This window comes from Mytilus edulis, chromosome 13 (genome assembly GCF_963676685.1).
Source record: "Mytilus edulis chromosome 13, xbMytEdul2.2, whole genome shotgun sequence".
In the NCBI taxonomy this organism is placed as follows: Eukaryota; Metazoa; Mollusca; class Bivalvia; order Mytilida; family Mytilidae; genus Mytilus; species Mytilus edulis.
In genome coordinates, this window is record NC_092356.1 from 65068782 (window position 1) to 65096191 (window position 27410).

A 27410-nucleotide genomic window follows, 5' to 3' on the forward strand; every position below is an offset into this window, starting at 1 on the left:
GCAGATAGGTGCAATATATAAAGGAATGTGCACTTCTTGTGAGAATTTATGTTCTCAATTTATACTGTATACTGTATACCTAACACCAAAAAATATTTTCATTTACCCATTATTCTATTGAGCGGTATTTTCTTAAAGGTAATGGTTGTTTTCTGAAATTGTCTAACACCTTATTTTATTGATTTTGTACTTACATTGTGTCCTAGATCAAACTTATTCGTTCGGTGTATGTTTACTTGTGTTAAGTCTAATGTAGACGAAACGCACGTCTGGCGAATTTAATTATAAGCTTGGTAACTTTAATAACTATTTACACCACAGGGTCGATGCTAATGCTAGTAGAGGTTTCGTTAGTAATATATAGTTATTAAGTCAAACAAATACAACGGGTTTATCATTGCATGAGGCGACTATTATTTTGATGATTATATATCCGCTACTTTAAAAACAGGGTAATGTTTGTAGAGAAATTTTCTCGACATTTCAATGATTTCATTGTAAAATCTATCCTGGCTATCCTCTTGCATATCAAGTATGTTACTATTGCCTTCAAATTGGACACTCTCAATTATTATGCATCAGATTAGAATACTGAATACTGTTTGTTGCGGCGCGGGACGTTTGCGCTATTTCATATGACATTTGCGCTTATTTTTTTGGACACTTGCGCTTCAAATAATAGGACTTCTGCGCTTTTAAAAAGGACATTTGCGCTTTTGCAATATTTGGTTTTCATGCCCATCCTCCTCTTTTATCCGGGCTTTGGACCGGCATGTTTGTCTCAGCCTCACCATTCAGATTACTGGACCTTCAAAATAAGAATATTTTTAATATTATTATAATCACAAATCACATTGAACGTAAATTTATTTTGTGTCTCAGCTTCACCATAAAGATAACTTTTCTTTAAAAATAAATTTATTTTATATACTATTATATATTTAATCATAAATTTTTAATCACTTACAGTGTAGAATAAATTTATTATGTATCTCAGTCTCACCCCACAGATATTTTACTTTCAAAATAAATTTGTTATATAATTATATTATTATAAGCCAAAATCACATTGTATGTTGAAAAAATGTATTCTGTGTCTCAGCCTCACCATACAGATTACAGGACTTTTAAAATAAATTTATTTTAAACATTATTATAATCACAAATCACATTCAATGTAGAATAAACTTATTCTATGTTTTTTCTCAAACTTAAAGGGGGTATCAGATATATTATATCACAGGTTTTACAATTTTTATGGTTACATTTGGAAATAGAGCAATATTGGCGGTTGTCATTGATATCTAAAAATCTGAAAGTTGAAAAATACAGGGCCGAATATAAACAAACTGGTTCTTATAAAATGGATGTTGTTTTGTCCTTTACAACATCCGATTGACACTTTTTTATCCTGGACGGCGACATATCCAGTATAATATTTGTTATTCTTCTGGTTGTCATGCTGTTAGGCTACCGCAGTGTGAAAAGCGAATAAATTTGTATACCTTGTATACACATATCTTTTTTTTTTTATAAAATTATAATCCGGTTAACTTATTTACTAGTTAGACAAGATGTCTTGTTCGATTCAAAGTTAGACAAGCATTGACGGGTTATCGGGGTTTTAAGATAGTTACTAAGAATCAAATGGTCGGAGCTTTGATTAAGCCGGAGATGGTTAGCTATATTAAGTCAGAAAGCATAATGAGAATGTAATGAACACAGAGATGTCTACCTGCTTTTTTTCTTTGTTTCAACACTGCATATAATTTAATCAATGTCAAAACAGAACATACTATTTAAGTCATGTCTGTTGAATGAACTCACGTAAAATGGATATCTAATAAATCATATTTGTAAACTTTGACATTCGACATAAAAATTAAAAATCTGCTATAAAATCGACGCCTTACTAAATTAGTGTTTTATTGCTTCGTCTTTGGAATATCTTTATATTCATTTTTGTTTAAACTCTTCACCAAAATTCGAAGATTCTGTAGATGCACCTAAGAGAACAATAAAAACGCTCCTTTGAACGTATCTAAAAAAAGATAAATGTGGCCGCAATTGCACTTTCCAAAATTTGTGTAAGTACCTAACTTCTATAGATTTTTTTTAAATATGTCCTGAAATTATCACAATGACAGTAACAGTAACATGAGTAAGTGATTGAGGATACTGTAGTATTTTCTGAAAGTCAGTTGTGTATATTTTCTTCCATGTTCAGTATGATCTGTTCACCAGTAGAATATGATAAGTTGTCACCCCTCAATTCTTGCGGTAAATTAAGGGGAGGACAAAATATCTCTAATATAATCGTTCTTAGCAATGACAAGAAATGGCCTATGTCGCCAGATTGTCAACTTTGTAAAGAGTAGTGTTTTTTTAAAAGATTTAAGACTAAAGTTCAATTGGTATTGCCTGTTGTTGAATTAATTTATGACAGAGACCTTTAGATAATGTTTCTATTCTATCCTTTGTTTTTTTCACTAAGAAAAATCTGTATTTTTGCGCTGGTCATTAATTCATTGACAATATCCTATTTTCCTTAATTTTCTAAGAGTATAAGGTTTAGAAAGTTACTTCTCATCCACTCTACAAAAGAGCAATTTACTATGAGCGAAGAGTATCTTAATTCCCAAAGTTCAAAAGGAAAGACATGACAACTAATGGTGGATATTTGTATATAGTGTATTTACGTTTACGCGTTTTTAAATGATATAAGCAACTTTTATGTGAATTGTGGACCTTTTAATGTGTATCTTAAGAAGTGTAACTAAATAGAGATGAAAAGGTCACATGCACCAAAGAAGAAATTATAATCTCTTTTATAGTTTTAAAAAGTTTTACCTTATAAAGTAGTTCTAAGGATTTGAAAACGAATGACTGATTTTACACAGATTCATAAGATTGGTGGTTATCCTGACATAGGAGAAACCCAACTGCAGTACAGGTAAACAGGTAATCAGGTGAACAGGTAAACACACAAACCTAACACGGAAATGACTGTGTTAATAGGTATATACACATGTATTATATTGCTTAGTTTTCTATTTTAAAGAATAACTTATACAGAATTGGTGAATCGAGTAAAAAAACAGCGGTGAATAAACTTTTCAAAACCTTAAATAATTAAATTTTCTTTTTTACTTTCGGTTTGAGTTTCTCACGGGAGATTATCTTATAGATTTTGTACATATATTGATGTATATTTTTTGAATATGGAGGGGATATACAAATGTATATGCACTGTACATTTACTATGTTTATTTTAAAGGCTCTCGGGTTTATGATTCAAATATTTTGTAAGGATTTTTTGTTGTTATTATATAAAATTTTCTATATCTATCACTTCTGTGCACGTCTCACCTAGTTTCGAGCGATTTAACCAACTCTGAAACAACCCCGTTTCTTATTGTGGATAGTAAAATGTGGGTCGTCTCAGAGTTGGTAAAAACACTCGAAACTAGATGAAACATGTGCATTAGTAATAGATATATAGTATGAATATAAAAAAATAATATTTAAATCAACAACAAAAAAAATAAAAAAAATTCCCCCAAAATATCTGTTACATATACCCAAGCGCCTGTGGTTGACTGTCAAACTTGGTATGGACAATTTTGAAATTTAAACCAATATTTTTTATTGAATCTATTTATCTTTACTAGGGGTGTGTTTGTACAGGATTTTTTTTATATATATACACAGACGTGCCGCTGGTATTGATATTTTTTTTTAATTGAAAATATATCAAGGGGTGAAATTTTAACTGTGTACCTGAGTGGACCATACCAAGCGAAATTCAACTGTTTGTTAATTTTATCATCTTCTGTAGGGACGAAAAAAGGTGCACTGCATAATCCAGTTAAGTTATGAGTTTTCAAAATCATACAATTCATTTGAATTTTATTTATCTAGAGCATGCTATGCTTTAAAACTTTCCAAGATGCACAGGTTTGTCTGTACTCAGAGTAAATTTTGAGGGGAAAATGCAGCCAATTTAGTCAAAGGGTCCACATGAGCCTTAAATCAACAGTTCAATAAAGGCATTTCCCCATCAAACTTACTTTTTATCTTTTATTGGGAACATTTTGTTCAATCTTGTCAATTAATTCCGAAAGTTTGTTAACAAAACAAGCATTTAATTTTTTCACATATAAAATAAGAAAACAATTTTTAATTTGATTTACTGAACTAATTAAAAGAATAAAACAGTACACATATCCAACAAGGATAATTTAAACATAGTAATATATACAATGGAGCAAATACAAATATTTTAGTTCAACTCAAAAAGAGCAACATGATAGATCATAATATGTGATAAAACCAATGGAAGACAACTTAATTTTACACGTGATTATACCGGTCTGTATCTGTTAATATAATTAAGTTCTATAGTGACCTTAGATAAACAATTTCAATATATTACAGTCATGTTGACTTATTTGTAGACCTTGTTTTGCTGAACATTATTTCTGTTTATAGTTTCTCTCTATATATATAATCAATGATAATTTTAAATATGATAACCAAAAACTGCTAAATTTCCTTCAAATTACCAATTCAGGAGTAGCAACCCAACAACGGACTGTCTGATACGTCTGATACTTTAGGGTAGATAAATCTATATTTTTAGTTATAATTGTGACGTCAGATCCATCAAGACAAAGTTTTTTAGCATAATGATGTATAATAGTATCATTTCAGCATTGAATAAGACAAAGAAGCTGTATTCAAGGGGAGATAATAATATCACAGAACCTTTTATTCCCTCTTTTGTTGTAAAGATATATATTGGATGTTAATACCTAAAGTGGTTCCTAATGGGGAGAAAAAGTGGAATGAAATATTGGTACTCAGTGAATTGGAATGGAGAGAAATTTTCAAACTTCCTTTTGCAGTTACTAATAACACAAAATTACAATAGTTACAGTTTAGAGTAAATCATAGAGTATAAGCTACAAACACATTTTTGTGTAAAAATAATGTCATAAATAGTCAACTATGTAATATTTGTAAGGAAGAAATAGAAACTATAGAACATGTACAATGGAATTGTGAAAATGTCCAGAATTTATTAGAAGAAATAGATATATGGTTTTTATCTAATGGTATAAGTATTTCATTCACCAAAAAGAATGTTTTTGTTTGGTGATGTCTCACATGTATACAAGGGTGAAATTTCAAACCTGATTTTTCTGTGTCTTAAACAATATATTTATTATACAAGATATTTCCAGAAAGTTTTATCAATTCATGCTGTGAAGAAAATACTAAAAGATCTTTATAATTTAGAGAAATGTATAGCAGTAAGAAAAAATAAACTTGAGAGTTTCAATAAATTGTGGATTCAATTTACTCATTTGTTCGATTGTAATTAAAGTCCTATTATAATTCATATGTGAAAAACCTGTTAGAATGTTAATTTGTGAAGTAACATCAAAAATATTCATCAGAACATTATATTTATTTTTATTTTCTTTTTTTCTGTATTAATTTATTCTTTTTTTTATTATCTTAAATTTGGTTAATTTAACTTATTTTTCCTCAAAATTTCCATTCTTAAAAAAACTATAAAACTTAGAATATGTGTATGTTTGTTAAAATAATTATTCTAATATGATAAATACATTTATTTGTGGTCCTTTTTTTTGAACTATTATTATGTTATTTTTTAAAGGCTTATATAATTTTTTGTAAAATGAACTGACAAATACTAACACATATATATTTACATGATTTATTGCTAACGTTAACGAGGCCGGGATAAGGTACCGGTATTCGATGTTTTCATTACTTACTAAAAAATGTAAAGATTTTAATAAAAAATAAAAAATTAAAAAAAAAACGTTTTTTAGCTGATACAACTGATCACTCGTCTGTCATACTTAAAAAAAATCCCCTGTATATTTTCTAATAATTAATTGAAAGAGTTAAAAAACAACAGTGGGTTTGTGAAGTTTCAACATATATTCTTGTACATGTATTTATGTATCTAAGATGATAACCGTTTGGATAATCAAAGAAAGGAGAAGGCCGAGTAAAATGGGCCATTTGTATAATGCGCTTTTCCTTTGATATTTGTGGGACGATATGCTTGTGATTGATGTAATTTTTTCTAGGACAAAACTTATTTTATCTTTCAGGTCATAATATTTTACAAGAAGACTCGTTGCAGTTAAATAAATGTGAGAAAAGATATATATGTTTAAAACATGTATATCAAACTGATACTACCATAATGCTTTGGTCCTAAAAACATAAAACAGTGCAACCTCTGAAAGATCAGAACACTACTGAAATTCCGAAAGATTAAAAAGTAGATAAACAAAGGACCAAACAGGCCAAGAAGTATCTAAAAACCAACTCTTTGTTGATTACAGTCAATACTATGAACCAAAGATTCCGGTTACTATAATACGGATATATTCAAAATCTTACCAAGATGGCATCTAATACTCTCTCACAAGAGGAGGAAAACTATGTCCGAATGTCATTGTTACTAACTAGAATTTCTCCTCGTGCAGTTCGTGTGTTGTTTGATAAAGAATTTCCTCCAGCATCTTTAAGTTTTACTGTAAATGATAAGAATAAGAAGAAAAAGCTTAATGACTTGAGAGTAAGACGAGTCATTAACCAGGCCCAGTGGGATCTTCTGTTTCCTAGCAGTGGTAAGTATATGTTATAAACCAGGCCCAGTGGAATCTTCTGTTTCCTGGCAGTGGTAAATATATATAATTAACCAGGCCAATTGGGATCTCCTGTTTCTCGGCAGTAGTAAGTATATGTTATAAACTAGGCCAAATTGGATCTCCTATTAACTAGCAGCGGTAAGTATATGTTATAGACAAGGCCAAGTAGGATCTCCTGTTTTCTACCAGTGGTAATTATATGTTATAAACCATGCCTAGAAGGATCTCCTGTTTCCGTGCAGTGGTAAGATTATGTTATAAACCATGCCTAGAAGGATCTCCTGTTTCCGTGCAGTGGTAAGATTATGTTATAAACCAGGCCTAGAAAGATCTCTTGTTTCTCAGCAGTGGTAAGATTATGTTATAAACCAGGCCTAGAAAGATCTCTTGTTTCTCAGCAGTGGTAAGTTTATGTTATAAACCAGGCCTAGTAAGATCTCCAGTTTCACAGCAGTGGTAAGTTTATGTTATAAACTAGGCCTAGTGAGATCTGATGTTTCCAAGCAGTGGTAAGTACATGTTATAAACTGGGACAGTGGGATCTCCTGTTTCACTGCAGTGGTAAGTATATATTTTAAACCAGGCCTAGTGCGATCTCCTGTTTCACAGAAGTGGTAAGTATATGTTACTTATAAACCATGTCTAGTAAGATCTCCTGTTTCTCATCAGTGTTAAGTAAACGTTATAAACCAGGCCTAGTGAGATCTCTTGTTTCTCAGCAGTGGTAAGTAAATATGTTATACCAGGCCTAGTGCGATCTCCTGTTTCACAGCAGTGGTAAGTTTATGTTATAAACTAGGCCAAGTGGGATTTTTTGTTTTCTACCAGTGGAAAGTATATGTTATAAACTAGGCCAAGTGGGATCTGCTGTTTCCTAGCAGTGAAAAGTATATGTTATAAACTAGGCTAAGTGGGATCTTCTGTTTCCTAGCAATGGAAAGTATATTTTATAAACAAGGCTTGGTTGGATCTCCTGTGTCCCAGAAGTGGAAAGTATATGTTTTAAACTAGTCACAGTGATATTTCCTGTTTCCGAGCAGTTGTGAATATATGTTAAAAACCAGGCCAAGTGAAATCTCCTGTTTACAATAAAAAATAAGTATTTGTTAGGAACCAGCCCCAGTGGGAGTTGATGTGTTTGAGTTTTTGATTTTGCAATTTGATTAGGGACTTTCCAATTTGAATTTTCCTCGGAGTATAGTATTTTTGTGATTTTTATTTTTAGTTATCGTTTGGAATAAGTTAGATAGTAATCCGATCTAAACTAGAATAATAAAATATTTTATAAACAGCTTCGCCATGAGCGCATGATACAACTGTCGTCTTGTGTGGAAGTTTTTTGCAATAATCATCAATAGTTTCTGATAAAGTTTTAAGCTGTAACCATATATATTGTTTTTGAGATACGGCGGGACATTTGAAACTCTTTAAAAAAAACCACCTAAGTATCACTAAAATCAAATTTTGAATCAAATAAATTTTTTTTACATATCTTTTGATTAATATAACAAAGAAGTGTGTAAAGTTTTAATCAATAATCATAAATTGTTTTTGAGATACGGCGCGACATGTAAACAAACCCTTCCCCTTTTTTACAAAATATTCAATAACTCAAAAATGAAATTTTGAATCATCACCAAAAAGTATACAGATCTTAAGATGAATATAACTAAGAAGTGTGTAAAGTTTTAAGCAATGATCAAAAATCTTTTTTGAGATACGGTGCGACATGTGAAAAAAACACAGCCCTGTGCCGTAACTCAAAAATTTTTAATCTTATTTTCACCAAAAAGTATACAGATCATTTGACCATCATAAGAAACACCTTAATTAAGTTTTCATGACATTTGGATAAGTCGTTCTCAAGTTACGGTGCGACATGTTTACGCCGGACAGACAGACGAACAGACGGACAGACAGACGGACGGACACCGGACATTTGTATACCATAATACGTCCCGTCAAAATTTTAACGGGCGTATAAAAAGCATGGACTTTTATTTTGTTATAAAGCAGAATAGTTATTAGCATATTGGTAAAGTATGGCAACTTTATTCTGATGTTTGATTAGGGCATGGTCTATCTAAGTATATAATTGGAAAGATTTGCAGACAGTTTGAAAAGTAACCAACAATTTTTCATATTTGTTTCCTTTTTTCAGGTATCACTGATTCTAAGACGTTTGATGTGACATTGATGATATCATTGCTCAGGAACCTGACAACTTTGCCCTTGGTTCCTCCTATAAATGGATATGACTATTTACCCGTTACTACAGAAACAACACCTGCTTCAGATTTAGCGAGAATTAAACATTATAGAAACTTCTTGGCACATCTTCATGATGGGAAGGTAGATGGCACATTATTTACTACAGCTTGGAATGATATAAGTAATGTGAGTAAAACTCGGAGGTTAACCCAATACATGTATATTTTACATACTTTGTGATTTTCTCTATTGGGACATATGGGAATTAATTGTTGGTTCGCATTGGTTGTAGTTTGAATGTTGTAAGAGTTTGAATCTATGAGTTTGAATGTCCTTCTGGTATCTTTTGTCCCTACTTTGTATCTTGTTAGTTTAATAGGAGACATGTAATCTTCTAGAGCACCTGCTATCGCTCCATTTGAAGCTTTTTTTAATTTGAATTTGTATTGATTTGTGTGAGATCTATACATTGGTTGTGTCAATGTCACTTACAACTAGGGGAAAAGGTACTCTTATTTCTTCTCTTACCAGTCTTTGCAAAAAGTTTTTGATGCCGCTAGTCTTTGAGGTTATACCTGAGTGGAATAAAAACACATGTTAGAACCAGGCTGGCAGAGGTTTACAACCACAGGCATGTGTCGAAATATCTGTTTGACCCTGATGTGTACCGATTTTCAGGTTGTCTGCATATTGATATTGTAAAATATATGCTGCAAGTCACAATATGACGCTTTTTGTCGAGTAAGCCTTCATATTGTGACTTGCAGCATATAGTTTACAATATCTAGTGCAAAACAACATTACTTATTGCTTGTTTCAAATTCATTTTTTCAATGGGTACTCCTATAAATATTTTTTATTAAAACACAAATCAAAAATATGAAAATGTGTTGTCGTCAGTTATATATATAAAAGTAAAAAATCATTAATGATATCTATGCACACGTACCGAAAACTTGTGTTCAAGGTTAAGGAAGAATATCTGAAGAACGTTAAGCGACCCTCACATCAAGGACCGGTAACTCTGTAATTGTTTAGCGGGAAAATATGAATGGCTTCTCATATCCAGTCTTTTAGAAAAATCGATTTGTTTTACAGAAGAGTGTCAACCAAGCACTTGAACTGTACTATAATTAGAATAGTAGAATATAATGATTTACAAAAAGATGAAAATTATATATACATGCAACCGTAATATTTATATAATATATAACAACAAACCATTGTATACTCTGGGACTATAATTATATTAGTATTATAGTCCAGGTATACTGATTTGTATCACTAAACTATAATAGTTATTTCGGTGCGGTTGAACTTCCTGTCATTCATTCATCATCCACGCACGAACTAGTATCAGAAAAATATCTCTCTATAAATTAACCTCAGTTTCAGGTATAGAGATGTGATCTGTTTCTATGACATGTGCTTTTGACCATCCACAAGAAACTGCGGTCATCAGATGTTCAGTACCTCAGTACTTTGATAAGTTAGTGTTTTGAATAAGTTAAATAATACTCCGATCTAAACTAAAATAATAAAATATTTAAAAAGCATTGACTTTTGTTTTGTTTTAAAAGCAGATAAGAATAGTAATTAGCATTTTGGCAAAGTATGACAACTTTATTCTGATGTTTGATAACGACATGGTCCATCTAAGTATATAATTGAAAAGATTTGCCAACAGTTTGTCAAGCAGCTGATATTTTACAATAAAAATATGTAGATATTATCGGGCTTTATTTGCTTATATTGGAAGTGTTTTTTCTTTGTTTCACCAGCAAAACAGAACTTATCAACGTCGGTTCAAACATTATAACGTCGATGATATGTTCGGGTCAAAGTTGTTAAGAACTGATAAAATTATTTGACATAAAGCCGTGATATGCAATTTCTTCGTAGCTGAGTAGATGGATGTAGACAATGGGACGATCGATAAGATGTAGCACGAGGTGCCCAGCTCGCATTTTCAAGTAATAAAATCGATTGGAAACTTCCAATAAATTTTGATTCCGTTGTTTTGCATCCAACTGAATTTCGTTATGTTGTAAATTTACATTGCATTGTCTGTAATAAGGGGCGTATAATACGTAGTATTACTAGTACTAAATTTCTGTTTATAGAATCATTCGTAGCAGGCCTTTAAAGTCTGTCAACTGTAAATTTGTTTGTCTTCTCACAGTGATATGTCAATGTTGACATAGCAGTTAATGATTAATTATAATAATGGCTATCTATCTATTTTGATCTAAGCAGTTTACACGAATATCTATTATATGGTCATTTTTATAAATTTACATTTTGGAATTTATGAATTATTCGAAACACTAAGGATTTTCTTATCCCAAGCATAGATAACATAAGCCGTATTTGGCACAAATTTTAGGAATTTTGGGTAATAAATGCTCATCAACTTTGTACTTGCTTAAGTATTTTCATTTGCGCGACATTGATGAGTCTTATGCAGACGAAACGCACATCTGTCGAAAGTTCCATTAAATTGTGATTCCGTTGTTTTCCCCTGTCAGAAAATAGAAGTTCCTTCATAAAATAAGTTACCAATGGAAACAATATTCTAGAATATTATTTCCACTGGCACTGGAATAAATATTACAGTAAATGTTCGTAAAGAAATAAATGATACAGAATAATTGTTCCAACAAAACAGATATTATGACATTGTTTATAACAAAGTTTCCATTGGAACTTCTGTTAGGTGGAACATCCCCACTGAATTTCGTTATGTCGTTTATTTATATTGCATTGTCTGTAATAAGGCGTGTAATACGTAATATTCCTAGTACTATATTTCTTTTTGTTTGGAATCATTCGTAGCCGGCCTTTAAAGTCGGTAAAATGTAAATTATTTTGTCTTCTCACAATGACATGACAATGTTGACATATCATTTAATGTTTAATTAAAACTATGGCTTTCTAATAATTTTTATCTGAGCGTCACTAATGAGTCTCATGTAGACAAAACACGCGTCCGGTGTATTAAATTATAAGCCTGGTTCATTTGATAACTATTGTCACACTTGGTTGATGCCACTGCTGGTGGACGTTTCGTCCCCGAGTGTATCACCAGCCCAGTAGTCAGCATTTCGGAGTTGACACGAATAATTATTATATTGTCATTTTTATAATTTTACCGTTTTGAAATATATGAATACTTGAAATACTCAGGATTTTCTTATCCCAGACATCCCAGACATTCCAGAATATCTTAGCCGTAATTGGTTCATTTTTTTTGGAATTTTGGGTTATCAATGCTTTTCAACTTTTCATTGTTTTGCTTCCTAATAATTTTTTATGAGAGCGTCACTGAAATTACTTAGGTAGTCGAACGCGCATCTGGCGTATCAAAATATAATCTGGTACCTATAATAACTATTTACACCACTAGGTCGATGCCACTGCTGTTGGACGTTTTATCCCCGAGAGTATCACCAGCCAGGTAGTCAGCATTTCGGAGTTGACATGCATATCAATTATATGCCTTTTTTTGTTTTTATAAATTTACTGTTTAAAAATGTTTGAGTTATTCGAAAAACTAAGGATTTTTTTTTTTATCTCAGGCACATATAACCTTAGTCGTATTTGGCACAACGTTTTGGAATTTTGGGTCATTACAGCTCTTCAACTTTGCACATCTTAGGCTTCTAATTATTTTTATCTGATAGTCACTGATGAGTCTTATATAGACGAAACGGGAATCTGTCGTATCAAAGTATAAGCTTAACTATTTACACTACTGGGTCGATGCCACTACTGATGGAATAGTATGGAGTTTGATGCGACGGTCATACAGGTGAGAGTTTAAGCACTATAAATCAGGTTTATTCAACCATTTTCTAACCCAAAAAAATACCTGTACAAAGTCAGAAATACGACATTCGTTGTCCACTCGTAACATGTATTTAATCTTTTGATTTTGCCTTGTGATTAAGGACTTTACATTATGAATTTTCTTCGGAGTTCACTATTTTTGTGATTTTACTTTTTCATTAATTTACTGTTTGGAAATGTACCTTTGATAACTAATCATGTCCAGGTTTCTTACAAACAAATGTTTTATTGAGTCATTTCAATTGCATATGTAAAGTCCACAGAAATTCTGAATGCAATTGAAGGAGGATAGAACGGGCAATTTGAGTCTAAAATTAATACCCCTAACACATTAGAATTAAGTGAAATAAAGCTTACATGTTTAATATTTCTTTGTCCCACTAAGGGGCGTTCTGATTTTATGGTCTATGCGTCAGTTCGTTCGTCCGTTCCTCTGTTTATTCATCAAGTTTTTGGTCAAGGTTAAGGTTAAATGTTTTTGGAACAGGAGTTGTATATTGTCCCTGAATATCTACATGTAAAACTAGTTTGACAACTGATTTTGTATATTTTTCAGAACACATAAGACAATTTTAATTTGACAACAGATTTTGTATATATACGTTTCTCGGTATTTTGACTTGCCATTGGGCCAGTGTAGGCCTACCAGTTTTTCTTAGAATGTATTTTACCAAGACAGAAGTATGGCAGTTATTATCAAGTGGTTTGTGTCTATGGATATTGGCGTTTGATTAATGTTGCACCTCAGTGTTCCTGATGTTTCTTTGTTTTCCCTTATATGTGATGTGTTTCCCTCAGTTTGAGGTTGTAACCCGGATTAGTTTTCTCTCAACCGATTCAAGACTTTTGAACACAAGTATACTACTGTTGTCTTTATTTGACAACTGATTTTGAATATTTTTCCAGAATACCTATGACAAGTTTGACCGTTGATTTTGTATATTTTTTCAGGCTGTTTTACGATTAGGAGGGATTACAATGAAGCAGGAATGTGATCAATTAAAAGCAATTCCATTGGATATGTCAAGCCAAGAAACCTTACGGAACTTAAACCAAGCCAACATAGACTTTCAAATGATTAAACAATCAATTGAATTAATTCAAATTGAACATACAAAAGTAAAAAAAGATATTAAAACATTAAAATCGGATCACGAAAGTTTGAAAAAATCTAATGATGTGCTTCAACATGAACAGGCTGGATCAAAACAATATATTGAACTGGTAAAAGAAGATGTGACAAGAATACAGATAGAGCAGGGAAGTATGGGAAAGTCACATAAATTGCTTCAGTTTGACCACTTGGACACGAAGATGGATCTCCTGTCTTTACAATTAGATAATGAGATGTTAAAAAAATCACATGATTTACTTCAAGGTGAATCAGTACAAACAAGAACTGATTTAAAGAAGCTGGCATCTATTCACGAAGAATGTGTACCTAAAAATAGGAGAGGTATTCAATTAATCTTATTAAATTAGCTACGGTTATAATGTTAACTATAACTAGTGACTGAGTGAGTGCAATGATTTCATTTAGAACAAAATTTGAAATCCAAATTTAAAAAAAAAGGTAGATGAACTTGTACAAGCATGAAATTATTAGCTATAGGTTCTGGGTGAGCTTTTGCCATCACGTGTAGTCCTATGTCTGTCGCCGTTTCCTTCGTCTCTGTGTATTAACTTTTACAAAATCGTCTACGATGACACTGCTTGCTGACAAATATGGCAGACATAAATTTATATAGAACATAGGGAAAAATACACAATTCTGTTTTTATTTTGAAAACTTATATACATATTAAAGAATGATGAAATATAGCTAATGTCTATGACGTCATAACTGTCAGACTACTTCTTATTCGAGTTAAAACCCTTAAACCATGATTTTTTAACATATTTGTCATTGTTGCTTATTACTTTCAAATCTCAAAGATGGAAAGAAACATTTTGAATGAGCAGCAAGACATAATCTATACATAGGTAAAGCATGAACGAAATTGTCATTTGACACCTAATTGAAGTAATCATCCTTTAATGACGCTTTTCCACAGTAGTTTGAATGTTTGCATCTTGATAACTCAGATAGATGGATGGGAACTTAAAATAGCAAAAATGATAAGAAGGACAAGATCTACAAATAAGTCACGTGACGCAATGTTGAGTAGACTCTTTTTTGAAGATTTTGGCCTTTGATGAAGATTCCTCCATTTTTGCATTTTTGTCTATTATTGTGAAAACTATTATAGATATTGATATAAAACATTTAAAAGCAAGATGAGACAATTAAATAAGCAACTTTGCCAAGATCTTCAGTCAATTTGTTAGTTGAGTTTTTGCCTGCCCTTTAATGATAATGTTCAGACTTAATTGGCAAAAGTTAAAAATATCTTCAAGATAAAATTTACAAATAGGTCAATAGGTCAACATATCTGAAATTGCCGATAGAGTTATTCTCCTTTTATGATTTTCTTTTAACTAAATCATGTAAAGAATGGCTTATGTCTAAGATGCATGTAAGCGACACTTGCTCTTTAGGGCCTCTAGTTATCTTTTATTGACTTTAACCTGTTAAACCAAGTCTATGCATTTCATTGTCAATTTGGTTGCTTATTTGGTCATTACTTTTAAGTTTCATGTGAGTTAATCTGTTCTTGACCGTATTTTCATGGTTCATTCTTCATTCAAATTTTTATTAATATAGTCTGGTGTTTCATATATACATGTAACTACAATCCTTAAAAATTTTCCTCAAATTTTAAACCTTGAGGGTCATTTGGAGGTAAGGACTGGCACAAAGTGTAAACAGAGAAATTACATTCTCTTCAGGCAGATAAGTAACTGAAAATGTGTTTGAACAAGCAAGGATACATTGTAATTTAATATATCATAAAGATTCTGACTTTAAGATAAAGGATATTACAGGAAAGCAGGTATATGATTGTGAAATTTATCTTAAATCCTATTGTTCACAATTTTAATCAAATTAGTACCATCCCATATTTGTAAACACTGCAATTACCCAGAAAAAAAGATATCCCACCATATCACATATGTATTCTGGAATAACCCTAAGCTGAAAGAGATTTTTAAGCCAAAAACATTCTTCTGGGTAATTAAACCTGGTTGCAGATACGCAATTTATTTTTGGAAGTTGGTATGATGACTCATTTCTGATCTGAGACCAATTTTTACATGTTATTAAATTTTTGAGGTACGGAGTAAGATTCATTTTTCTGTACTTTAGCACTTATCGAACAGTATTTGTGATGAAACTCCTCCAGGATAAATAATACATTAAACTTTATAGCAACAGTTAACTGCAAGTAGAAAGAAACATTTGACACTACTCAAAGCGAGGAACAAAAGTTATCAAAAGTCTATGTGCAGGGATATTGGACATGTTTCAGTTTTTTTAAACAAGGGACTGAGCTTAAAAATGTGTGCTGATATGAAGAGTATTGGACCATAGAGTGCATCTGTAAAACTATGGAGTTCTTTTATCAATGCAAAGCGTAAAGTTTTTAAAAGAACTAATAATGGGGAAAATGGATATTTAAGCTTATTCTGGGTTTGTGATTCATTTTGTTTATGTATTTCAGCGCTGATCGATCAGTTGTTGAAAGAATGGCAGAAGAACCGGGATACGTTAGTTGAAACGAGAGCTATGAAAGTTGTATTTAAATGTATTATGGAAAGAAGTTGTGTCACAATAACAGCTAGTTCTGGTGTTGGAAAGACATGTACTCTACGAAATGTGGCTTTAAAAATGAAAGAAGAAGGTTACACTATACTGCCAGTAACTAATCCAAATGACATGGTTCAGTTTTGTAATCCAAATCAGAAAACATTGTTCGTTATTGATGACTTCTGTGGAACATATTCCATAAACCAGTCAGACCTTGACAGTTGGGAATCAGTAATGGAACATGTAAAAGTAATGATGCAAAATAAACGAACAAAAATTATAGTTGCATGTCGTTTACAAGTTTATCAAGATAAAAAGTTTGAATCTTTATCAATTTTTAGAACATGTGTATGCAGCCTGTTAAATGAAAATTTGTGTTTATTACCAACAGAGAAACAGACTATAGCAGAAATATATCTGGAATCAAAAGCCTCTGAAATAATTCAGTACTGTGATTTATATGATTGTTTTCCACTACTCTGTAAATTGTATAAAGATAATCCTGAACTCAATATTGCAGACTTCTTCCAAACGCCATTTTCAGTGTACACGGCTGAAATTGACAAGCTTGATAAAAACGGGCATTATGGAAAATTCTGTGGATTGGCTTTGTGTGTTATGTTCAACAACCAATTGGAGGAAAAATGGCTGACAGAGGAAATAGATGAAAAAAAATCAAAGAGAATAAAAAACACATGTGAGGCGAGTAGACTTGCCCGAGGAACATCACGACTGTTTCTACTTGACGAATTAAGTTCACTCGAACATACTTTCATTAAGAAAGAACAAGGTATATTCAAAACAAAACATGATCAATTATTTGACTTACTTGTATACTATTTTGGAAAAAACATGATCAATTGTTTGATCAAGAATGCGCACCCTTTTGTTATTATGCAGAGATTTGTACTAGAAAGAGATGATGACATGGACCAGTTTATTACTATTGTTCCACCTAAATACCATCAATTGTACATAAAGAGAATAATTGATGATTGGTCTAAGGAAAGAGTGCATATAGTGTTCAATAACATCAATATGAAGATGCCAAACTTTAGACGCCGATTTCTTTGTTACTTGAATACACTTGATACTTCGTTCCAGAGACGGTTAGCTCTGACCTGTGATGTTAAGGACAAATGTACTGTATTATTTAAATGTTGTTTTATTGATGATATTTATCTGATTCAGTGGTGTATTAATCATGGAGTTGACGTTAATAAGACCAATTATCATGGATCATCTCCTTTGTATTTGGCTTGTCGTGGAAATCATATAGAGGTAGTTAAAATATTACTTGACAGAAAGGCAGACATAAATAAGTGTGAATATTATGGAGAATCTCCTTTGTATATTGCTTGTGAGAATAAACATATAGAGGTAATTAAGATATTACTTGACAGAAATGCAGACATAAATAAGTGTGCAGATACTGGAGCATCTCCTTTGTATATTGCTTGTAAGAATAAACATATAGAGGTAGTGAAGATATTACTGGACAGAAAGGCAGACAGTAATACGTGTAAAGATAATGGAGAATCACCTTTGTATATTGCTTGTCAGAATAATCATATAGAGGTAGTTAAGATATTACTTGACAGAAAGGCAGACATTAATAAGTGTGAAGATTATGGAGAATCTCCTTTGTATATTGCTTGTCAGAATAATCATATAGAGGTAGTTAAGATATTACTTGACAAAAAGGCAGACATTAATACGTGTACAGATAATGGAGTATCACCTTTGTATATTGCTTGTGAGAATAAACATATAGAGGTAATTAAGATATTACTTGACAGAAATGCAGACATAAATAAGTGTGCAGATACTGGAGCATCTCCTTTGTATATTGCTTGTAAGAATAAACATATAGAGGTAGTGAAGATATTACTGGACAGAAAGGCAGACAGTAATACGTGTAAAGATAATGGAGAATCACCTTTGTATATTGCTTGTCAGAATAATCATATAGAGGTAGTTAAGATATTACTTGACAGAAAGGCAGACATTAATAAGTGTGAAGATTATGGAGAATCTCCTTTGTATATTGCTTGTCAGAATAATCATATAGAGGTAGTTAAGATATTACTTGACAAAAAGGCAGACATTAATACGTGTACAGATAATGGAGTATCACCTTTGTATATTGCTTGTCAGAATAATCATATAGAGGTAGTTAAGATATTACTTGACAGAAAGGCAGACATTAATAAGTGTGCAGATACTGGAGCATCTCCTTTGTATATTGCTTGTAAGAATAAACATATAGAGGTAGTGAAGATATTACTGGACAGAAAGGCAGACAGTAATACGTGTAAAGATAATGGAGAATCACCTTTGTATATTGCTTGTCAGAATAATCATATAGAGGTAGTTAAGATATTACTTGACAGAAAGGCAGACATTAATAAGTGTGAAGATTATGGAGAATCTCCTTTGTATATTGCTTGTCAGAATAATCATATAGAGGTAGTTAAGATATTACTTGACAAAAAGGCAGACATTAATACGTGTACAGATAATGGAGTATCACCTTTGTATATTGCTTGTCAGAATAATCATATAGAGGTAGTTAAGATATTACTTGACAGAAAGGCAGACATTAATAAGTGTGAAGATTATGGAGAATCACCTTTGTATATTGCTTGTCAGAATAAACATATAGAGGTAGTGAAGATATTACTTGACAGAAAGGCAGACATTAATACGTGTACAGATAATGGAGTATCACCTTTGTGTGTTGCTTGTCAGAATAATCATATAGAGGTAGTTAAGATATTACTTGACAGAAAGGCAGAGATTAATAGTGTGAAGATTCTGAAGAATCTCCTTTATATATTGCTTGTAAGAATAAACATATAGAGGTAGTGAAGATATTACTTGACAGAAATTCAGACATAAATAAGTGTACAGATTCTGGAGCATCTCCATTGTCTGTGGCATGCTATAAAAATCAAATAGAGGTAGTTAAGATATTACTTGACAGAAAGGCAGACATAAATAAGTGTACAGATAATGGAGTATCACCTTTTTATGTTGCTTGTCAGAATAATCATATAGAGGTAGTTAAGATATTACTTGACAGAAAGGCAGACATAAATAAGTGTACAGATAATGGAGTATCACCTTTGTATGTTGCTTGTCAGAATAATCATATAGAGGTAGTTAAGATATTACTTGAAAGAAAGGCAGATATTAATAAGTGTAAAGATGATGGAGAATCTCCTTTGCATGTGGCATGCTATAAAAATCATATAGAGGTAGTTAAGATATTACTTGACAGAAAGGCAGACATTAATACGTGTACAGATAATGGAGTATCATCTTTGTATGTTGCTTGTCAGAATAATCATATAGAGGTAGTTAAGATATTACTTGACAGAAAGGCAGACATAAATAAGTGTACAGATAATGGAGTATCACCTTTGTATGTTGCTTGTCAGAATAATCATATAGAGGTAGTTAAGATATTACTTGAAAGAAAGGCAGATATTAATAAGTGTAAAGATGATGGAGAATCTCCTTTGCATGTGGCATGCTATAAAAATCATATAGAGGTAGTTAAGATATTACTTGACAGAAAGGCAGACATTAATACGTGTACAGATAATGGAGTATCATCTTTGTATGTTGCTTGTCGGAATAATCATATAGAGGTAGTTAAGATATTACTTGAAAGAAAGCCAGATATTAATAAGTGTAAAGATGATGGAGTATCTCCTTTGTATATTGCTTGTCAGAATAATCATATAGATATCGTAAAATTGATGTTGGAGAAGGGGTCAGATTATAAGAAATGTACCAATACAGGTATCTCACCTATACACATTGCCACAAAAAATGGACACAATAGCATAATTACTGTCATTAAAGAACATTCTAGAGGGAACATTTTACAAGAAAATTAAGAGAATATCATCCATGCAGGAATATTGAACATATTTTGGAAAAAAAGTTTAGCAATGAAAATTTATTGAAAAGAAATCTTTCAAGGATTATATTGTAATGACTTATAAATGGTTTCTTCGTATGATTTTTTTTATCCAGGGATGGGGTGGAGCTTTTTGTTTTAAATTTCAAACACTTATTTGCTTTTTTTATAGAGCATATTTTATCTGAAACAGACGAAATTGATGTTGAACAAAACGCATTTCTATTCTGAAATATATATTCATGTAGTTATATAGTCATACAAAACGTTTTTTTGGGGAATATTATTGTATTTAAAGTGAACTCATACCCAACTGTGATTGTTTAAACATAATATACTAGTATTTGAGTATATAATTTTCATATTGTATTAAATTATATAATTGCGGTCATCTTGAATTTTTGTATAACGTAATTATTTGGAGAGGATTGTGTTAAGATTTTATAACTTGTATCCAATCTAATTAGTTATTTAGACAATGAAATATGTTTAAACTGAACTTTTATCTTTTCCCATCAGTAACATAAATTAAGAAGCACAATGGATGTAAAAATATTTTTATATGAATTAATGTTTGTTATTTCAAAAATATGTATTTGAATCTGCAATATGAGATTATAATTTGATAAAAAAAAATATTATTGACTTTTTCCATACTTGATTCAAACAAAGCCCACACGACATTTGTTTAAAAGTCAAGCACCCACATGGAATTACCATCAACATTTTTCATATATGTAAAATTTTGCGGAAGCAAATTTACAGATTTAACATTGTTGGGTTGATGTTAAAACGAATTTGCTTTCGCAAATTTTTTGTTCTTCCCTCGCCGGGATTTGAACCCATGCTACTGAGATATCGTGACACCAAATTGCCTGCACTGTAACCGGCGCGCTAGACCACTCGACCACCTGGACTTCATAAAAATGAAGCTTTCGGTGGCCGGGTGTTACCTTTCCACGTCAGTTTTAATCTAGTGTCGTACTACAGTACATGATATATAAGGCATGAAGATGCTATTTTAACAGATCAGCTAAGTTGTCTGTAGTCATATATTATATATATATGTTGTGTACTTTTTTCATTTTGAACAAAAAATTATTTATAATTTTGACTGTGTACTAATTGTATAAGTTGCATAAACAATGATTTACAAATTACAGTTTGAACAAAATTTGACTAACATTTATTTTTAAGCTGAACAATAATTTATAACAAAGACATTGATGCGCACTATGACAGCATTGTTTTTTGGGGGAAATTAAATATAGATTTTTAACAGGCCTATATCGATGATAAAAAAAATAGTATCTATAGATTATATGTTCTGAAATTTTGCAGTGGCAACCATTGTAAAATGTCAGTTTATTATCTGGTTCCCAAAATACTAACCACATGGAGTAGTCAAAACCTTTCATACTGTATGAAGTCCAGTCATAAGTGTCAAGCCGATGACAATTGGTTAGAATAAGACTATCTATCAGGGTCGTATCTTTACTTTATGTCATTATTATAACTAACGAAACTGTGTCATTTAAATTCATAATTTCTGCAAATAGATTAATACAAATATGGTCATTGTGTTCAATGAAGACGATAAATTTCATTGTTGTTAGCTGGAAAACCAACGAAATATATATATGTTATCAAGTTAAAAAAAGGTTTTATGTTAATTAGATAGATTTACTGACCCCAATGTTTATAACTGTGTTCTAAAAAAAGAGATAGAAGATACCAATCACAATCAAAACTAGAAAAATCGTGGAGATGTTACCATCACAAAGGCATTGGCGGATCCAGGGGGGAGGGGGTTCCGGGGGTTGGAACCCCCCTTTTTTGGACGATCAATGCATTTGAATGGGAGCATATAGTTAGAACCTCCCCCCATTTACTCTGGGTTGGGACACCCCAACCTTTTTTAAATGGCTGGATCCACCCCTGAAAGGCTTACACAGAAAATAAACTACAAAGACACGAACAACAGCCTATAAAACACTATATTTAAATCTAAATATAAAAAAGAAGATGTGGTATGATTTTCAATAAAACAACTCTTCACAAAAAACCAAATAACACAAAAATTTACAACTATATGTCAGCGTATAATATTTATGGCCATTTTCGATGAACACGGTCGAATTTATATACAATATAATGAACGATAAACAAATATGGAACACAGCAACTAACGAAAACCACTGCATTAGATGGTCCTGCCTTGCACTGATGTTTAATGTCTATCTTTGAAACGCAATATTTGGAACAATTTTCGTCCCTTTCTTATGGTTTTATGTGTGTGTCCGTCTTTGGTCATCTGATGATTCCCGTGTGAGCCCGGAGCCTGTGTCCTCGACTCACTGGAGTCTGCACTATTATCGGTCTTTATTGTAAACTGTATTTATGGCATCAGTAAGATCCATTGCATTCTTGGTTGCAATATGAGACTGGACTTTGTGTCCCCTAATCAGGTCATATAACCTCCGTATATTCTGATTCTGCTTCTTGTATTGTTGAATCTTTCATTATCTTTTCGTTTACGTTGATACCTGAATCCAAACTCTGTTTAGTCTTATCAAATGAACTAATGGTATTATCTTCAAATAATGAGATCTCTTTACGGCAACCAATTCCTGGGATAGCTTATCGTTCTTATTCACATTATCACCTGAGTCTGGATCTTGTGTTCTCGGTTTTAATTATGTGGTAGATTTACACCAATCACACTTATCTCGTCCAAGTCCGATACATCATCTTCAAGTTTTTCTTGTATGCGACTTTCCATTAAAACCGATCAATTGTTGCAACCGTTTTGAAAGCTAATCTTTTGTTAAATTTAAAAAATTTAAGTAGTTAAGAGTATGAAAATCATACGATCTTTATATCGGAAAATTATTATGTTTGGAATGTGTTTGACGGGGATCCGCTTCTGGATTGCCAAACTGACAACTTTCCGATGAATTTCCAAACTTCTCAGCCGAATACATTCATAGCAATCACTACTTCTGACACCAGTGTGATGCCTTTGTCTCTTCTTTAGTAACTTTGGGTCCTATTTGGCACCACAATTAGCAGATATCAACAAAAGCTTGGCTAATAAAAACGTCTGCAGAACTCAAACTTTATTGATAGAACGAACCACACAAACACTAGTTTACAATCCACAATCCAATAACCATTACAATAAATAGTGACTGCATGTTTCAATTTTAATCTGATGATAAGGATTATAAATGACTTTCATCAGTATTTCATTATCTTGCGTAAGTTTTTAAATAAAATTTTGCACAAGATTGTGTATTGATATCAAACTTGATTTCCAAACTTTTTTGCTAGAATAATACTTTAAATTATGAAATCCACTTTACATGTCTAGAGAAAGAAATCGTTTCCGGGAGTGTTTTCGTTACCATCTCCGTAGTTAACAATTGTATACTTCAATGCCTCATCTCAACACCAATGTGTGCACATCATATGACAAAATTTGGGGTTCTTTGCAAATTTGCATAGCGGCCATTTTGTCTTATCATGACGACAACCATTACAATAGGTTTATACAAGCTCTTTGAATATAAACAGTCATATGCCAATCCCTATGAAGAATTAATAATCTGTGTGCATAAAGGTAAATTTTGCATGTTTTTTTTGCGTCTGTCCGTGTACAAATGATCATTATTTTGTCTATTTAGAAAATTTCGACCGTTTTAGCTTGAAAATCGGCATAAATTATAGGTATATTGATCTAATATCCACCCGTTTATAGTATGTATCACATTTCCGACCTTACATTGATTACGTGCTACGTGTACAATGTTTCGAGTTCTTTCGGAATTATATTCCAGGTAACTCTCTTCAGAGGTCGTCCGTTTATGTTTTTTATTCTCTAAATGTTTATTTGTTTATTATTTTGTACATTTCATTTATTATTGTACCTTTTATTGATCATTGTTCGTTTTATCAACGTATGGATCACTGGTTTTGGTTATTAGATTTAGTTTAAGATACGTTTCAATATGCATTTTTCATTGTCAGCGCACCTTCCTTTGGTTTTAGTGTAACTGTCTAATTAATTTCTATTGGGAGACATTGATTTATTCCAAGTGTTTCTTAACGATTTCCCCAATGTTCCTGTTTCTTTTGAATGCTATTGTAGGTTTTTTATCAAAAAGATTTTTGAACTGTGGGTTGTCTTGAATTAAATGCCAATGTTTTCTTATAATGGTTTGTAAATTTTCTGCATTAGCGTGGTATTGTGTTATGAAAGATATATTATAGTTATCTGTGGTTTTGTCTATGCTTGTTTCTTTGTTTGTTAATTTGTTTAATCTTTCTATATGGGAAATATTTCTTAATATTTTATTTACAAAATCGATTATGTAACCTCTTTGTATTAATTTTTCTGTAAATAAGTTTATTCTTTCATTAAAATTGTCAGGATCAGAGGTATTTCTAAGAATTCTTATTCCTTCACCTTTAATAAAGGATTTAAAACAGCTTTTAGCGTGGTTAGAATTTTGGTGTAGATATTGGAATTTTTCAGTTGGTTTTGTAAAACATTTAATATCTAAGATATTTTCTTTTTGAAATCTCTGTCCTTTATTATACGTTTCTAAGTCTAGAAATTTTAAACTTTGTCTGTAAATTTCATAAGTAAATTGCAGTAGGTTGTGGTTTGTGTTTGCTATATTGAAAAGAAGTTTAACTTCTTCCGTAGTACCTTGAAATAAAATATATTCATCATCTTTCATTCGTTTATGAAATAATATTTTGTTTTTGTGCGGAAAGATATTTAGAATTTTATTTATATGTTGGTATATTGCTATGTCTGAGATTTGAGGACTTGCTACATGTCCTTGGCTAGCTCCTATAATTTGCCTATAATATTTTTTGTTGAAGGTAAATTCATTATTAAGGAGAATTAAGTTTGTTATTTGTAGTAAGTAGTCAAAACTGGGTTTTATTATGTTATATTCTAGGTTTTCATATATCCCCGTAACAATGTTTAAAGCGTCAATAATTTCACTAAATCTTAGATTTGTGTAAAGGGATGTGATATCATAGGTCACCATTAAAGTATCATTTTCTATCTTTGATTTTTCGAGTAGACGTATGAAGCTACCTGTATCAGATATGTACGTAGTTTGTGTTTTAACTATTGGTAATATGAAGAAATCCAAATACCGGTAAATAGAGGTAGTTAAAATATTACTTGACAGAATGGCAGACATTAACAAGTGTGAAGATTCTGGAGCGTCTCCTTTGTATATTGCCTGTCATAATAATCATATAGAAGTAGTTAAGATATTACTTGACAGAAAGGCAGACATTAATAAGTGTAAAACTTATGGAGTATCTCCTTTGTATGTTGCTTGTAAGAAAAATCATAAAGAAGTAGTTGAGATTTTGCTTGACAGAAAGACAGACATTAATAATTGTACAAATACTGAAGTATCTCCTTTGTATGTTGCTTGTTATCATAATCATATAGAAGTAGTTAAAAAATTGCTTGACAGAAAGGCATACATTAATAAGTGTAGATATGATGGAGCATCCCCTTTGTATGTTGCTTGTGAGAGGAATCATATAGAAGTAGTTACGATATTACTTGACAGAAAGGCATACATTAATAAGTGTAGATATGATGGAGCATCTCCTTTGTATGTTGCCTGTGAGAATAATCATATAGAGGTAGTTAATATATTACTTGAAAGAAAGGCAGACATTAATAAGTGTATGAATTATGGAGAACCTCCTTTGCATGTTGCTTGTGAAAATAAATATATAGAGATAGTTAATTTATTACTTGACAGAAAGACAGACATTAATAAGTTTGAAGATCATGGAGCATTTCCATTGTATATTGTTTGTAGTTATAATCATATAGAAGTAGTTAAGATATTACAAGATAGAAAGGCAGACATTAATAAGTGTAGAGATACTGGAGCATCTTCTTTGTACATTGCTTGTCAGAATAATCATATAGAAGTAGTTAAGATATTACTAGATAGAAAGGCAGACATTAATAAGTGTGAATATTTTGGAGAATCTCCATTGTATAATGCTTGCAAGAAAAATCATATAGATGTCGTAAGAATGCTGTTAGAGAAGGGGTCAGATTATAATAAATGTAACACTTTTGGTATCTCACCCATACAAATTGCCAATGAAAATGGACACAATGGCATACTTGCTGTCATTAATGAACATTCCAGAGTAGAGATTAATATATCAAAGAAAACTTAGAGAATACAATTCCTGAGTATTTAACAATGCAGTAAACAAATTTGGCAATGAAACATATCTGAAAAGATATTTTGTTTAAGGATGATATTGTGATGATACACAATGGTTTATTCATCTGCAATATTCATTTTAATATCTTATCAAGTGTTAGGGTTGACACTTTATTGTTATTTTTTCATAGAACATGTTTTATTTGGAACAGACTAAATTAGTGTTGATCCTAACACAATTTTTTTCAGAAATATACATACAAGAAGCTTGTATACGCCATGCAAACGACTCTTAAATTAATATTACTGTATTCAAAATGTACTCGTACCCAACTGTTATTGTTTAAACATAATATATTTTAGTATATAATTTTCATATTGTATTTGATTATATAATTTCTGTCATCTTGAATGTTTGTATATTATACTTATTTTGGAGAGGATTATGTTAAGATTTTATAACTTGTATCCAATCCTATTAATTATTTAGACAATGAAACATGTTTAAACTAAACTTTTATTTTTCCCTATCAGTGACATAAAGAAGCACAATTCAATGAATGTGGTCTTGTTTTGCTTGTTTGATATAGCGTTACAGGAAACAAATACAAATTAGTGTTTGTATTATGAGAATAATCATTTTTATATGAATTAATGTTTGATACTTGTTATTTCAAAATAAATATTTGAAATATTTGCAATATGAGATTATAATTTGATAAAAAAAATTATGGACCTTTTTCAATACTTGATTCAAACAAAGACCACCAGACATTTGTTTAAAAGTCAAACACCCATCTGAA

At 31.4% G+C, this 27410-nt stretch overlaps 3 protein-coding genes across 3 annotated transcripts; all 3 read left to right on the top strand.

Moving 5' to 3' along the window:
• Positions 1-6177: 6177 nt before the first annotated feature.
• LOC139501537 (uncharacterized) lies at positions 6178-19392 on the top strand. Its single transcript, XM_071290649.1, has 4 exons — positions 6178-6677; positions 8860-9095; positions 13710-14214; positions 16361-19392. Exons 1-4 carry the CDS (start codon positions 6452-6454, stop codon positions 19306-19308), a joined length of 3915 nt encoding a protein of 1304 aa, XP_071146750.1. The 5' UTR covers positions 6178-6451; the 3' UTR covers positions 19309-19392.
• Positions 19393-19461: 69 nt separating this feature from the next.
• LOC139500463 (putative ankyrin repeat protein RBE_0220) lies at positions 19462-20354 on the top strand. Its single transcript, XM_071289201.1, has 2 exons — positions 19462-19466; positions 19532-20354. Exons 1-2 carry the CDS (start codon positions 19462-19464, stop codon positions 20352-20354), a joined length of 828 nt encoding a protein of 275 aa, XP_071145302.1.
• Positions 20355-25591: 5237 nt separating this feature from the next.
• On the top strand, positions 25592-26617 carry LOC139500464 (ankyrin-1-like). Its single transcript, XM_071289202.1, has one exon. The coding sequence runs from the start codon at positions 25592-25594 to the stop codon at positions 26615-26617; it is 1026 nt and encodes a 341-aa protein (XP_071145303.1).
• The last annotated feature ends 793 nt before the right edge of the window (positions 26618-27410 follow it).